Genomic DNA, 15906 nt, shown 5'->3' on the forward strand with positions numbered 1-15906 from the left:
TGCATTATGCATGGCAGTTACCTGTGATGCAGACGGCCTCTTGTCCCGGTGTCTCCTGGTCAGGTTGTCCAGGCCTTTGAGTGAAGAGAACAGACCTCTCTTGCGTTGCCTCTGAGTGAGAGAGACGGAGCGTCTCCGTAGCGTAGCCTCATCTCTGGAGCAGATCTGAACACATGGACACACCGTCAGGACTGGGCTATATAATACAATTTTACTTGACTTGACAAACACACCATCAGGATGGATAAATACACCATCAGCACTGGCATCAACACATCACTCCATCTTGATTAGATTTAAATTTAGATCAACGTTGAAGGATTTGAAAGATTTCTGTTGGACAGCAGGCGAATTAAAAACTACACCACAGAAACAGCATCCTCTCAAAGTGACACTTTAAAGGGGGGCTGTTAAAGTAAAATATTTCCCTTTTGGGATCATTTTAACATCTAATCAGGCTTTTGTATTTCACCCTTGACAGTCTTTAAGTTGCTTGATTCAGTTTTTAGATATTTCATTTTCATTTTATCAGACCTTCCTATACAAACCCAATAACCCATACAGACCCATTGTAACGTCAAACTCCATTTAACCGTGTTATAATCATTGAAAACACCATCCTTGGTTCTGGTGACTGATATTGTCCTTCTAATGCGTGAGCAGACAGTGTTCTTTCAAGTGCTTTTTTCATTTATTCTTTATAATTTGTTGGGAAAGTAAAAAAAAATAAAGGAAAAAGTACTTGGAAAAACACGCCCCCCTGACGTACTGTATATCAAATACACCACCTTTAAAAATAACCCATCAAACCACATGAATGTTTCAGAGTTAATCTTGAACCCTGGGGGTGTTCTTCTAACTCCATCCAGAAGGTCATTTCACACAACAGTGGTTTAACTGGTTTGCTGTGCTCACCAGTGCATGGAAGGAGGAGACAGAGAAGATTCCCAGTCGTCCCAGTGTGGCCTTGGTGGGTCGGCTGGCGATGGCCAGCAGACTCTTGGGGTTGGGGAGCTCGCCGCCCTGCAGGCTGGACAGGTAGCAGCGCATGCGGAACAGGTCCATGTTGAACCTCTCCAGGTTCTGCTCCCACTGCTGGATCTGGTAAGGAGAGAAAGCACAAAAAAGGAGGGGATGTTTAACCACTACTTTTTTTCAAACGTTTTCGTGTCAAGAACCCCCAAATTAATATGTATTTGGCATGGACCCCTAATATGTATTTGCGCCAGGAACCCCCAGAAGAGAAGAATTGCGTTAGCAGATGTACAAGCTTGCAGGTGAGCTTGTATATCTGCTATTTTTGAATAGCTAACGTATAAAATATGGTTAAAGTGGTTAAAATGATTGCGATGCTGTATTAACAAATTTAGCTGGGGACCCCCTGGAACCCCCCCAAGGACCACTGTGGGTTCCCAGACCCCACTTTGAGAATCAGTGCTCTATACTTTGGCTCTGTACTTGGTGGTCCGCTCTTTTATCCCCCCTCAACGACAAATGTCTTCGCCCAAAAAATAGCCGATCTACAAGCGCACAAAGCTCACAACAAATGTTGTGAGCTTGTAGATCACTTATTTTTGGGCAAATGTTACCCTTAGAAAAAAAGGGACGCCAGGGTTTGATGTGGTTCAAGTGGATCTCAAAATATTTGTAAATAAAGAAAAAAGTAAAGAAAATTAAAAGAGTTGAGGATTAAAGACATTCTGGACTCATAGTCATAATCTGAAACAGTGGAGGGAGTGGGGGGGGGGCTGAAGGGTCACAGGAGAACATTCCATCAAAGCTGCGATTGCTTACAGATGTTGGTGGAAGAATTACATAGGTTGGTGCTGGGTTGATAGCGAGGGTTGATTGTATGTGTAGGGTGTGTGTGTGTGTGTGTGTGTGTGTGTGTGTGTGTGTGTGTGTGTGTGTGTGTGTGTGTGTGTGTGTGTGTGTGTGTGTGTGTGTGTGTGTGTGTAGTAGTAGTTAATACTAATGCATCTATAATAAGAGTGTAGAGTATGGTGACGTTACACAGACCGCTAAAACACACACTCACACAAACTCTAAAGTTCCCCTTCACACTATGTAAAGTATGTGAAACTGCTCATTTTGTTGGCTGGAGACCTGGTTTAATGAGAACGTTCAAACTTAAACAACTGACTTTAATAGGGCTTCGTCTGCAGCACTGAGAGTTCATTTACAATATAACGCCCCCGCAGGGTCCAACCACTAACTCTCATTCACATCGATGGCATTCTTTGGGGCTTGAACAAGACTTAGGAGGGTTCTTGTCATGTGAACCTATGGACATTCCAAGCCCCAGAGAACAGCGAACAACACAATGGGATCCATACAATGTTCTGTGTTACGATGCCTAACAAAACGGTTCAACCTATGAAACCGTGCAGCTGGCCTCGGTTAACAAGCTACGCTCTGAGCCTCTGACATTACATTCGGTCATTATTTCTTTCTCCAGTGTTTTGAAAGTGAACGCCAAAATGTCACAGATCTCATTAATGGAGAACAAGACAGTCTAATAACCGTTTAAAAAAGTTCAGTGTCCAATTCAGTGTTCGGTGGTAACGATCAGGATGACATCATCATCCCAGCATTTGTGTGTCTAAAATCCATTCCACCAGACCAGACTTTTGAACAGCTTCCACCTGTCAAGCATCAGACTGCCGAACAAGCACTGAAACCTGGACGACTGCCACGCGTTGGACATGCAGTTGCCTTGCTCGAAATAAAATATTGATGAAAATATTGATGTGGGTGAAAATAAAATATTGACATTTATTCATTGAAGAGTGCCTTGGAATTATTTCCTTGCAAGTGTGCAGTCCACACCACTTGGGAGTTAAGACCTTTTTGTCACAAGCACTGAGACCTGTCTTGTCGATCAGACACAGTATACCACTCAAGCCTATAACTTATGCATGTCTACTTCTGCACTCTCTGCTGCCGCACCAACACTATCGGTTATGTACACACTGGGAAGGTTGGTCTTGGAATGGTATTGAAACAACATGCCACCTCCGATAAAACATGGAATCACTTGCTAGACTTCGGTCTACGTCCTCCTTTGGCAAAATTAAGATAACAATCTTTTATAAATACTTCACAGACACAAGTACAAAAACAAACACTTGGCAAGAACAATGTGGGTGTAATTAAAGAGATCCACTGAAAAAAAAACATACTCTCCACACGTTTCATTTAGGCAATTGCAGCGTGAGCTCATGATTTGATTGGACTACTTTACATGCAGACAAACCCTGTTCTAAATGCCAGTAAAAAGACCTCTAAACATTAAGAGGCATGCACTCCCGTCAGTGAACGAATGCTTGATTAAGGACCCACTTGTGTGAAGCAGCGGTGACATCTGTTGAAGTGGTTCAACAATAGCGTTTTAAAGCTAAAACCTGTATCTTTCATGTACTTGCATGTTAAGTGAAGGGTCTGATTCCACTTTCCAAAAGGCTGCTACATAAATCCTCTGATTTAAGTCCATTTGCCATCTTGCTATTCTAGGAAATTGTCCATAATGGAGCATTCTAGAGGCCGAATGGGAGAGGAGAACTTTAGAGGGAATGGGTTTTATTACTGAGTAAATGAAAATTAACTTGTTCATCTGAAGCACATAGTCAATTAAGCCTGAATTATACTTTGAGTGTGTGCGTGCGGTAGGGCATTCACGAATAGTGATTTTTTTGTACTATTCGACTTCGAATACCTAAAAGTATTCGAATATCCGATTATTTGTGGGTGAAATATATTTTTTTCATCTGATACAAATGAGCATTTCTCATTAAAACGCTGTGTTGCAAGCCTTGAAAACAACCAGCGAGTAAAGGGTTAACTAACGTAGCCGGGACAAAAGGCAGGGTTGGTGAAGTAACTTCATCGATTGGCTGTGAGAGGCTGTTTGCATGGCAGCTGTGCGTTCTGATTGGACTAAACAACGGATAATCGACTTTGATGCACAGCGTTGAATAGTGGTTTTGATATTCGAATATTCGACTATTTGACTATTCTGTGATTGTCCTAGTAAATGTGTGTGTGTGTGTGTGTGTGTGTGTGTGTACATCTGTGTGTTTATATCATTGGCGTTTTAGAAATATCTATCCAATATACAGTTCTTTTTTTCTTTTTTACACATGTATTGCCAGCATGCTATAAGCCTGTCTGTCAGACAGCCTGTTCATGGGTACAGATGGTAGATGGACACCCCAGCTTAACAGTGCTCTGCGCTGAGTGCTTCCATGTTGGAGCCATCTGGCTTCCATGTACAACTTATTTACTTCAATTCCAGAGCCATTAAGTGCGGCAAGGAAAACGGGCCTTTTCTCTTAACTGATGTCTCATTTCCCTGCTTTCAACATCTGTAGAAAACCCCGATGCATAATACGTCTTGAAACTTTGCAACTTGATCGTGTGTGTGTGTGTGTGTGTTGGGAAGGGGGGCAAAGACAGACTTCAAACAGATTTGGCACTGATTTGAAGAGACATGGGTGGGTGGGGGGTGGGGGTTGGGTACATCAAAGTAGTGCCCTCTTCTTTGATACGACAGCCTTTAAATCCTTCGATCAATCACCATGGGCCTCGTCCAACCCAACCCCTCAGGGCCCTCTGACCCGACGGTACCCAGTCTGTTCTTTCTTTCTACGGTGGAATTCTGGTTTGTTTGAAACACAGTCAGATGGTCGGTCTGGATGACGGACAAGACGTCAAAATCACTCAGGGTTACATTTTTGACGACGTCTGTATCGGTAATTATGCAGCCGATGTGTCCCGGGTTTTAACCACATTCAACCTGGTGTCGTCCCTATTCTGGCATTATAGGAGACATGGAAAAAAAAAACAGAAACAAAAGATCTAATCTATGTTTTTCAAATCGACTCGAAAAAACGCTTTGACAAAATATCATGAGGTGGTAATCGGTAGTCTGGGACCACTAGGGGGTCCTCAGAGTTACTACAGGGGGGCCGCCTGTAGTCCCAAAAAGATAGGGACTTTCTTTTTTACACTAACCACTTGAACCCTAGCATCCCTATTCTGTGGGGAACATTAGCCGAAAATAGCAGATCTACAAGCACACAACGCCTTGTGAGCTTGTAGATCTTGTAGAGCTTGTAGATTTTCCCTCTACACCAAACCTCTTTGCAGAAAGTAGCACATCTACAAGCACACAACGCCTCGCGCTGCCAAAACCTCTTTGCTGAAAGTAGCAGATCTACAAGCTCACAACGCCTCGCTCTCTCTCAGATAAGGGGTCCTTAGCCTGAAAAAACGTTGAAGGTTAATCTACTGTACTGTATGCGGGTCGTATGCCTTAGTGTTGACAGTTACATCTCTGGGATTGTCCCTCGGGCTGTGAGAGGAAGAGGAGGAGGAGGAGGAAGAGGATAATGCATGTTGAGAGACAGAGACATCCATTACCAGAGAACATCTGGAAGCTCACTCTGATGCTGTGGGAGGGAGCTAGCCTCCCCTGGGATCCCTCAAGGATGCGTTCGGAGACTGCTTGCATTTAGGACACGTCTCCCGCCACCCACAGCCACCAAAATATAATGACGCAAGAGCTCGTCAACCGCAGTCTCCAAATCATGCAAATATAAGTAGGGCAAGTCGTGTCGTTTGGCTAGATGGCACGATGTGGAATAATGGCGCGGGCATAGATGTTTAAGTATTTAGTCGGAGCTAAAATGCGACATGAAGCGGGTTTCACCAACTAGTCGACTAGTATAACCACTAGTCAACACTGTGGCAGTAGTTGAACTAGTCGAGGATTAAAAAAAAAAACATAATTTTAATTATTATAATTATTTCTTTTTATATATCAGGGCAGTATATCTACAGCAGATATATGCAGCTGTGGGCCCTGAAACAATTGTTCTCTTTATACATCCAGGCATGGGTAATTGTTGTCAAACAAATCATGGTTGTCAAATAATGTTGTACCTTCAGTGTGGGACGCTCAAACAGCAGACATACTGTAACACCTTCACCCATTCAATCCGGGAACGCATCCGTGTCATTTTTAGATGTCTTTGGCAATTCAAAAATATTTCATAGCGCTGCACCGAGTGCCGCACTACGAGCTTGTAGATTTTTTTTTTGTTTTAATCGTTTTTTTTAGCTAACATTTTTAACTCAAATCTTTGCTTCTTCTGGGGGCTTCTAAATCCTGTTCTTCTAAAACAGTAAAAAAAAAAAGAAAGTATGTTGCTATAATATCTCAAAAATATTTCAACCACCGTCTCCATCCCCCCCCCCCCCCTCTCTCTCTCTCTCACCTGGTTGTCGATGGCCTTGCGGTTCTTGGGGTCGGAGACCACGGTGAGCTGCAGCTCGGCCATCTTCCTCATCTTGCTGTCCATGTCGATCTTCTGCAGCAGCCCGCGGACCTGGCTCCGCAGCAGACGCACCGTGTCCTCCTTGCCCTGGCGCTTGGCCAGCAGCGAGGCGCTGGCAGAGTGGATGGCCGTCACCCAGTTCTCCAGGTCCGTCTGGTTGCTGGCCTAGGAGGGAGGAGATGACTGGGGGTTAGATTATAGTAACACCTGCTTTCATTTCAACATCCTCCAGTTTGATATCGTCATCGTCGGTTGTCCAAAAACTTTCCTTTTTTGTTACTATTCCAAAAGATATTCTAAAATAGTGAAAATAGTCAATCTACAAGCTCACAACACGTCGCATCGCTACATGCTGTGAGCTTGTAGATCGGCTATTTTGTGTGACACTCTTGTATGATGAAGTACGGTTTAAATATGGAGATACAAGGTTTCTGCCCGACAACGATAAGCGTTATGCCACGGACAACCATTTGATACAATTTGGACAACCTGTTGGTCCCCAGACTCAACGTTGAGTTAACAGTGCAAAACACAAGTACACACTTCAGAAAAATCCAATCCTGTGGATCTCCAGGGTTCACATGGGAAACGGGCGTGGCTCCAATGTGGATCTCAGACGTCATGTGACCAGCCTGTGACATCATCTATGACGTATCTATGATGTATGACTCCAAATTTAGGCAAGGTTTCAGCACGATCCACAGCCCCATTGACTTTTGAAAAGTATATAAAACAATTAGTGGAGGTACATCTAAAAACAGGAGCAGGTGCTTCTTGGCCGTGGGTGCTCAGCTGACAAGACGACTCAAGTGAAAAACATTTCCACCAAGGTGGAAGGAAGAAAGCGGCCCTAACCCAAAATAAAGGTTTGCAAGACTTATTCTCAGTTTCTCGTTTTCCTTTAATCTGACGCGTTTCGGCGCGTGGCCTTCATCAGTGTAAGTACTTCTATGGCCTAATGGCATTGTGCTATGGAAATTTGGCACCGATCTTGTCCAGCAGTTTGCAATTAGCTCCGGACACACAGACAGACCAACCCTCTAAGTCTAATAGAAGGCTACACTAATGCAGAGCCACACTGTAAAAAGCAGAGATGTTTGAAGGGAGTATCATGCTACCATGGCATCGTTCTACCACAAGTTCACCGTTTGCTGAGTCAATATCAGTGAACTTGATCAACAGCACAGAATGTGAGAATGCACTTTTCTTTTTCATTTCCCCCCTCTTGAGCTGTGAGATGATTATCCTTCTCCATCTGTCTTTATTAAGTGGTTCTGGTGCTGTGAGCAGATTCACACTGACTCATGGTAGTCCCGGGTCTGGAAGTGGAACCCGAGGCGAGTGTTCATTTCATTGCACTGATCTTCTCTCTGTCAGCCTGCCTGCCTGCCTCTGGGGGTCGCGTCGCTCCACTGCCACATTTCATTAGATCTATAGTAGCTCCGAAACACCACAGCTGGGACTTCATAAAGCACTCAAAGCAGTTTGCCACGATCAGCTGAGCTGGCAAGACTCCTGACAAGTCTCGACGTCAGCAGTGAATTAGGTCAGTAAGGCTTATGTTCAGACTGGCATGCCCCAAATCAGATTTTTGTTACCAAACAAAATTGAGTCATCAAGCAGTGAAAGATGATTTTGTGGTCCTCTTACTTGTTGAAAATAGAAAAATTAAAAAAGGAAATAGTGGGCCCTTCCAATCCTGAGATTGCGCAAAAAGCAAGATGAGTTTCACCTGCTGATCAAGGAGCTGTGGGATTATCCAGATTGTTTAAAGGTATATATAAGAGTTTAATCTTGAATGACGAACAAAGTCTTCGGAGGAGGTGAGTAAATGGGATTGACACGTGTATCTACTTTTTAACATATGACAATTTCAAAAGAAAACCACCAGGAGTCCAAATACACCTTTACGACCTGTAACTGAGAGGGTACACATGGAACATTTGGTTCCATTTATTCACTCTCAGAGTTAAATTAATACTGAGGATTGTACAGTGTAGGGGTCTCAGATTAAAAAAATATATATAAAAAGAATCATACCAAATCCAAGCCCTAATGGATATCAAACTGGAGTTCCTTGAAATTCTAAATGTTTGGGAATCACTGCAGACACACACACACAAACATTCAACAACAAACACTCAAGACTCTGACGGTTGTTGACAGAGAGACACTTTGCTTTGTGGAAGGTGATGATGATGTGAGTGACGACTTTTTTCTACCTGGAAGAGGTAGACGTCCCCGTAGGTGTTGCTGAGGCAGAACACGTTCTCCTTCTTGGGGTGTTCGGGGACGGCCTGGACCACGCTGTCCTCGGCCAGCAGGGCGTAGCGAGGAGACAGCTCCTGCTCCGCGGAGCCTTTCCCATACGTCTCGTAGAACAGCAACGTGGAACCTGGACAGAGCGAGAGAGGAGGAGATGCACCACGTCAGAGACACGCACATCAATTTACAATTTAGGCCAGGGGTCTTCCAACGTCTTTCAGGCCAAGGACCCCCTTAGCTGAGAGAGAGATGAAGCAGGGACCCCCCCACTACACTACATATTGTATAAAATTGTGTGTCCCGGGACCCACAGGTGGTCATTCAAATGGGTCCCAGAAACATTTTATGGGTCCCCAATTACACGTCTCCCCCCCCCCCTTCTATCGTTTTCTTTGATCTCCAATCTCCATATCTTCTATGTGTGTGTGACTGTGTACATTATATCCTAATGCAGTGGATCTCAATCTTTTCAGGCAGCGACCCCCCAAAATAATCATATTTGAACTGGGGACCTCCCACCCTGAGAAGCGCTTGGAATTAGGAGTTGAGGCATTTAATTTAGTTTAACTCAGTTCCACAGATACATAGTCAAAATAGCAGATCTACAAGGTCGTTTTTTTATCTACAAGCTCACAACGCCTTGCTTGTAGATCGCCTCTTTCTTATATTATTTCACAATTTTGACCGTATTTATAGTATAGTTTGTTGATTAGTTTGGATGCAGTAAGTCTTTTTTCTTTTCTTTCTTGAGGTATTAAAAATATCTTAAAAGTCCTTAAATTGTGACTTCACTGTCATCTGGGGACCCCCCCCCCCCCCCCAAATCATGTGGGGAGCCCCCTGGGGGTCCTGACCCACAGGTTGAGAACCACTGTCCTAATGTACATTCTATTTTGCTACTTGTTGTAGTCACAAACTCAGAATACACTACAGGGTACAAACTACAATATAAAGTTCATAATAATAATATGAAAAAGATAATGTACACTTCATAGGAGCAGAGATAGATAGGAACTAAAGAACAACAACACTTTGTGGAAGAGAATGTAAACGGAGCAGAGATATTTGTTTAAGAAAAGTAGATGTTTGCGGCAGTATTTATTGCTCTGGTGTTTTCTTCTTAAAAAGTGGGATTCCCTTCAAATGATTTATGCTTGTGTCGCACCGAAAATAACGATCTGAAAACGACGTGTCGCGCGTCGGTGTTTCGGCTTGCGGGTCGGTTTGGTGCGCGGCTCGCGGCTCACTTTGCTGCTCGCGGTTTGGTGTGCGCTCGCGGGTCGCTTTGGTGCGCGGCTCGCGGGTCACTTTGCTGCGCGGATCGCGGCTCGGTTTGGTGCACAGCTCGCGGTTCGGTTTGGTGCGCGGCTCGCTTTGGGCGCGGCTCGCGGCTCGGTGTGGTGCACGGCTGTGTGGCTCGGTTTGGAGCACGGCTGCGTGGCTAGCGGCTCGCTTTGGTTGTATGCGTCCCGTGGACGCTGTGATGGTTGGTTTAATGCGTCCTTTATTAAAAATGTGCGTCAGAGACGCAGGACGCAGGGCTAGCAGCATCTCTGTCTATATCAAACCTCTTTGCGGAACATAGCAGTTCTACAAGCTCACAACACTATAGTTCTCCTCTGAATAGGGATGCTGGGGTTTAAAAATGTTTTATCCTATCACACAAAGATTTGGCAATTGTGGACCCCCTGTAGCAACTCTGAGGACCCCTTAGGGCTCCCGGACCCCCTGTTGAAGACCACTGATTTAGGCATTTAGCCTAAATCTTATCCAGGGCCACTTACAATAAGCAAGGTAAACACATACACATCAAATGCATAAAGACTTGGTAAGCTAGGATCACATGTAAACCAAGAACAACTGGCATCAGTCTAAACAATATGCTATCAAAATAATAATCTGTACGTTGAAACTATAGGATACCAGGTAAACAAGGAAACTAGCATCTGTCTAAATGACTATGCTATCTAAATTACATTTTAACCTTTGCATAAGACTGCATGGTCATCAAAACTAGGTCAAGTGCTACAACATATTGAGAGCGTGAGAGCGAGTACAGACAGACAGAAAGTGAGGACAAACAAACAAACGTAGTAGGGGATGAGATTGTATGTTTGAAGGAGTCCCCCCAGTGCTCTATACCCGTTTTCGTTCTTCACTAAATACAATCTTCACTGGAAATAGGCAACTACAAGTTTGACGCGTTATGAGCTTGTAGATCGGCTATTTTTGTTGAATGTTTTTGACCCACAATTAGGTACGCTAGCGTTCCAAAGTGGTTTTGAAGCCTTCCTGAACAATGTGAAACGTGGGAAGAATGTTAGCAATGATGTTCAGCAGGTCTGAGACGTCGGCGGGATCAACAGAGAGGCCTTGAAGCAAAACCAAACCTCTGCATGAATCTTTGATAAGATAAGTTAGTGCTGTGGGTCAGTGAATACTTCATAACAGATTATGCACGCTTATTGTCAAACACTGGAAATGGGCCCTACATGTGTGTGCATGCAAACATGCACACTTGTTTTTTGGGGGTCTTGAAAGTTTAAACTTTATCTCTGTAAATGCAACTAAAGGACTCCCTGTGAGTGTTTAAGCCACATGAACCCTAGGGACATCAGGTTGAGTGTGGTTGAAATTCGGGACACATCGGCTGCATAATTGGCTCAGGGTAGAGGACAGAGTACAGCGACTTGCAATGGGCCTGGTTTTAAAGATACCCAAGGGACCAGTGCCCATACGTACCTGTCTGACTACCTCAAAGGAGTGAGTACACACCAGAGGGAGCTCCACTGATCTCATTCCCCCCAGATTCGGCACAAACATGGGGATGAATTCATTATGCCACCAAAATGTGGAATTCCCTACCAACAGACACCCTTCATCAGAACCGACATAAAAGAGCACCTGTCTGCAATTTGCAACTTCTAGCTTGCCAAAAGAAATGAACCCCCACAGTTTCTGTAAATATACTTTAATGCTCCTAGTATTGATGATTTCTTGTATAGTATTGTATGTCTTTATATGTCTTGATGAATTGAATAAAAAGGACCACAATGGAAACAAGCCCTCAGAGCTTTTTGTGTTATATTTTTAGCATTATTGTATAACTGTACCTCTGTACTTTTTGCTAAATGTTAATAAAGTATTCAATCAATGAAGTCAAATAATGGCCAATAGATCGGTTTGGCTCTACAGCATTGGTTCTCAAAGAGGGGTCCGGGGACCCCCAGGGCTCCTCGGGGGGTACCAGGGGGTCCCCAGCAAAATTAGTTAATAATTGTAACCTCCCGTCTGGACTACTGCAATGGAGTCCTGTTTGGGCTCCCAAACAAATACCTGGATAGGCTCCAGTATGTCCAAAATTCAGCTGCCAGAGTTCTCACCCGCACCAAGCCTTGGCAGCACATCACCCCTACCCGTAAACAACTGCACTGGCTTCCTGTTCAATTCCGCATCCATTACAAACTCCTCCTTCTCACCTACAAATGTCAAAATGCCCTTGCTCCACAGTACCTCTCAAGCCTACTCCATAAACCGAGCCGGTCACGGACCCTGCGGTCCACAGACTTGGACCTCCTTGCTGTCCCCAACACAAACATGCGAACTTTCGGGGACAGAGCCTTCAGTGTAGCAGCCCCCACCCTGTGGAACTCCATCCCAATAGGGATTCGCCATGCTCCAACACTGGACTCTTTTAAAGCTGCCTTGAAAAGACACCTATTCTCTCAGGCTTATGGCATATAGTTGTTTGTTGTTTGTTTGTTCATTTGTCTGTTAGTTTTTCATTGTTCTGATGTAAAGCGTCCTTGGGTTTATGAAAGGCGCTATATACATTCAAGCTATTATTATTATTATTCTTAAAGCGTCACAATCATTTTAACCCCTTTATCCATATTTTATACTTTGGCTATTCAAAAATAGCAGATATACAAGCTCATAGCGCGGCACTCGAGCTTGTAGATCTGCTATTTTTTTTAAATCTTGAAAATGTGTGCAAATCTTTAAATCTTTTTTTATTAAAGGCGAACATTTTTAACACAAATCTTTGCTTCTGGGGGTTCCTGGAACAACATATTTTCAGGTGGGGGTCCGCGGCGAAATGCATATCAATTTGGGGGTCCTTGACATGAAAACGTTTGAGAACAACTGGTCTACATCTTACCTTTCAGAGTCACCCAGTACTGCTTCCACCTGCGTCGGGTGACCAGCTCCAGCTTGCGGTCCTTGTGCAGGGTGAGCAGGGGCTTGAAGGACAGCCACCCCGCCCGCCTCACCACCCCCTGCTCCTTCTCAAACAGAAGGTCCAGCTGCTCCAGGGAGCCCTCCGCAGACTCGCTGCTGCTGTCTCCCTCCTCGGTGCCCGTGGACGGATCTCTCCTCTCTCCTCCTCCTCCTCCCCGGCCGGTGCCTGTCTCTAACTCCCTCATGAAGTTCTCGTAGATGTTCTGCCGGAGGGCGTCGCTGGTGGCGGCGTGGTGGAGGGCCCCCGACGACTGGGCCCTGGAGGCCCCCGGGAACCAGAGCAGGCTGGAGGACACCTGGGAGGGGGAGCTGGTGTCCGCGGTCAGGCCGTCGATCCCGCTGTCGAAGGCCTCGCTGGGGTCCTTGTACCTGGGCTCCTGCTGGGAGGAAAGGCGAGGAAAGGAAATTAGTAAAAAGAAAAGCCTAATGCTAACTATGTTCACACAAGCAGTGACAAAGCAACAGGTTACAAGCCATTTAAGTGTTTTCAGTAGGGGTGTGCCGATACACTAATTTCACGAAACGATACGATATTGGGCTCACAACTTCGATACGATTTCGATACGATATGATACGCACTTTTTTAATATGAAAATATATGGGGGAGAAAAAAAGCTAATGCAAACAAATAATTCTGTTTTTGCATTATGCAAACTTGTAGCTTTTCAGCTACAATAGCCGTTTTGAATCCAAATAGGGCAATAGTGTGACACCTGACCCGAAAAAAAAAAACATGTTGTCACCCTTTTCACCTCGGGCTGTTTGCATGCCTGATTATTATTGATGTAAAAAAATCAAATCAAAACGATATAATTTTTCTTCCAAAACGATACATATCGTCACGAAAACGTATCGCGATATATCGCGGGACGATATATCGGCACACCCCTAGTTTTCAGTTTACATTTAGACAAGACCTACAGACCTACAAGACCTTAGATAAGACCTACATACAAACATACAGACATACAAAACAGTGTACACACAGAAAATCATACGCATAAGACAAAAAACTAAAACAGTAAAACAAAAAGTCGAGTTATCGGGGGGGGGGGGGATCAGCAAAAATCCCTAGCACGGATCCCACCACCCCGATGAGGGGAGGACAACAATGTGCAGCGAGGGAGAGCCCCACTCCCCTGCAGCCCCTCACCACGGACTGGCGATGTCAAAAAACCTCGACCCACACCACCGGACACAAGTCATATACCCAATGCTATGGGTCGGGGCAGCGCCACTCCGCGGCGGAACCGACAGAAGCCAGCCAGACAGGGCACCCGCCACCCCAATCCTCCCACATCCGAACAGTGAGACAAGCCATTTTCAAAAGGAAGCCAGCAGCATTAACAAACTGACACGCCACACTTTTGTAGATAAAAAAAGCACAAAAAAAAAGCGTTCCAATGAAAGTGAAGTGTCAATCATAATGTCATATCATTTCCACTCTCTTTCTCTTTCCACCCAATTCCATTCCTGCTTTGTAATGGGGGGGAAACGCATTCTTGCCATCAGCCAGTTCCCTGTTCTTTATAACACATGCCTTTATATTTTCCTAAATATTTTCTCACTCGTCGCTACCACACATGGACGCATGCTTGTATGGAGCAACACTTCAATGGCGACTCAGCAAGAGCGTGGCTGACCACACTTGGACGTTTTTTCCGTTTTTGCCGCTGCCAGTGTCAACGCAGTATAAGAGTTGGATTATGGAAGGACGGAGTGACCGGGTTACTATCCCCCCCCCACACAATGCTACCAGGACGCTGTGAAATTCACCAAGAAACCATGGAAGTAAATCTAGTTAAACCTTTAAAACCTTCTTCAAAGCACGGCAATCTCAACCTCTAAACTCTAACCTCTAAACCCTTTTCCTCGGCTGAGAAACCAGGACGCATTTCCCCATCGTGTCACCTTGACGGTTGGGCTCAGACAACGTTGTCTTAATCCGAGGTCTGCCGTGGCATTCTCATTCCCCCAGAGGACCCCGTGATGGAATTGTGCCCTTTCATCCTGCACTCGATAAAGTTCGCAGCATCGATTCTACCCCCCCCCCCCCCCCCAGGCGAGCGGAGATGTCTCCGTCTCTGTCGCCATAGCTGGAGATCCAACACGCTCGTCTTTGTTTGGTCTCGTGTCTCGGTCTATGTTCCACCACATTTTCACACCGTGCTCATCCTTTGTTTAATAATATTCCACTTAGTTCTTCTTCCTGGCATTGTGCAAGCACTTCTCGGTGACCTAATTCAACAGCCCAGGGCTCGAAAAATTGCATACGTGTACATTCTTTGTTTACGTATCAGTGAATATGAATCATGAGGGCTCTCGGTTCTACTAAAGGGAGGGGAAAAAACATTATTGCTTCTCATATTTAATTGCGTGGAAGCAAATACAAAAACAGACTTTTCAGGGTCAAGCCATCCGTCTGAGTATTTAATCAACGCAGAGAAGGAATGAATGAATGAATGTTTTGGAGGGTTAAGTCAGGGCTGGTATTTCTCGTCAGCCTCCATAATTCATCTACGCTCGTTCCACCTTTCAGCCACAGGTCTTTTCTCCACCAGCTGCGTCTCGTTAGCAGCAGGCTCTCTCTCGGCCTTTGGCTCCGGGGTCGTAGGGTGACCTTTAAACCCACAACAGAGCCCTGGAGTCCAGGTGGAGTGGAACCAGAACAGGGAAGGAAGAAGAGCGGCTGGTTTTGGTCGACGCGTTGAAAGGAGGCAGTGTGATCTAGTAGACCTAGGAGATATTACCGGCCACATGGGTTAGTTAGTGGCCCCCGGCAGGGCTGAGGAAACCCAGACTCCAAACCCCAGTTCAGAGACTTCAGAGACGGGAGGAAAACCCCAAGGTCTTGTTGTTAAGGGCCATGAATCTGTCCCCCAGGAAAACCCACGGGAAAGAATCCAGCAACCTCACTCACACCCAATTCAATTATGCTGAGCTCCGCTCTGCTGGGGATGTGTCACTGACAACCCAAAGCGTCCACAGCTTGTGAAGGAAAACATTTAAATAAATCAGTGCTATTGAACACCCTTTACATGTGTGTGGGCGTAGGGTTTAC

At 45.0% G+C, this 15906-nt stretch overlaps 1 protein-coding gene across 6 annotated transcripts in view; it reads right to left on the minus strand.

The window, feature by feature from the left end:
- Positions 1-15906, minus strand: part of tiam2a (TIAM Rac1 associated GEF 2a) — a 171881-nt gene that overhangs the window by 60318 nt on the left and 95657 nt on the right. For 5 of the 6 annotated variants that reach the window (XM_080414416.1, XM_080414415.1, XM_080414418.1 and 2 more), the window contains 5 exons: positions 12766-13225; positions 8561-8733; positions 6279-6503; positions 916-1101; positions 22-165 (listed from right to left, as the gene is read on the minus strand). In XM_080414416.1, coding sequence (XP_080270542.1) covers positions 22-165; positions 916-1101; positions 6279-6503; positions 8561-8733; positions 12766-13225 — 1188 coding nt within the window. The remainder of the gene's footprint in view (positions 1-21; positions 166-915; positions 1102-6278; positions 6504-8560; positions 8734-12765; positions 13226-15906) is intronic. The other variant, XM_080414419.1, reaches the window with a different exon arrangement.

The sequence above is a fragment of the Gymnoscopelus braueri genome, assembly GCF_963280865.1.
Source record: "Gymnoscopelus braueri genome assembly, chromosome: 19".
NCBI classification, from domain to species: domain Eukaryota; kingdom Metazoa; phylum Chordata; class Actinopteri; order Myctophiformes; family Myctophidae; genus Gymnoscopelus; species Gymnoscopelus braueri.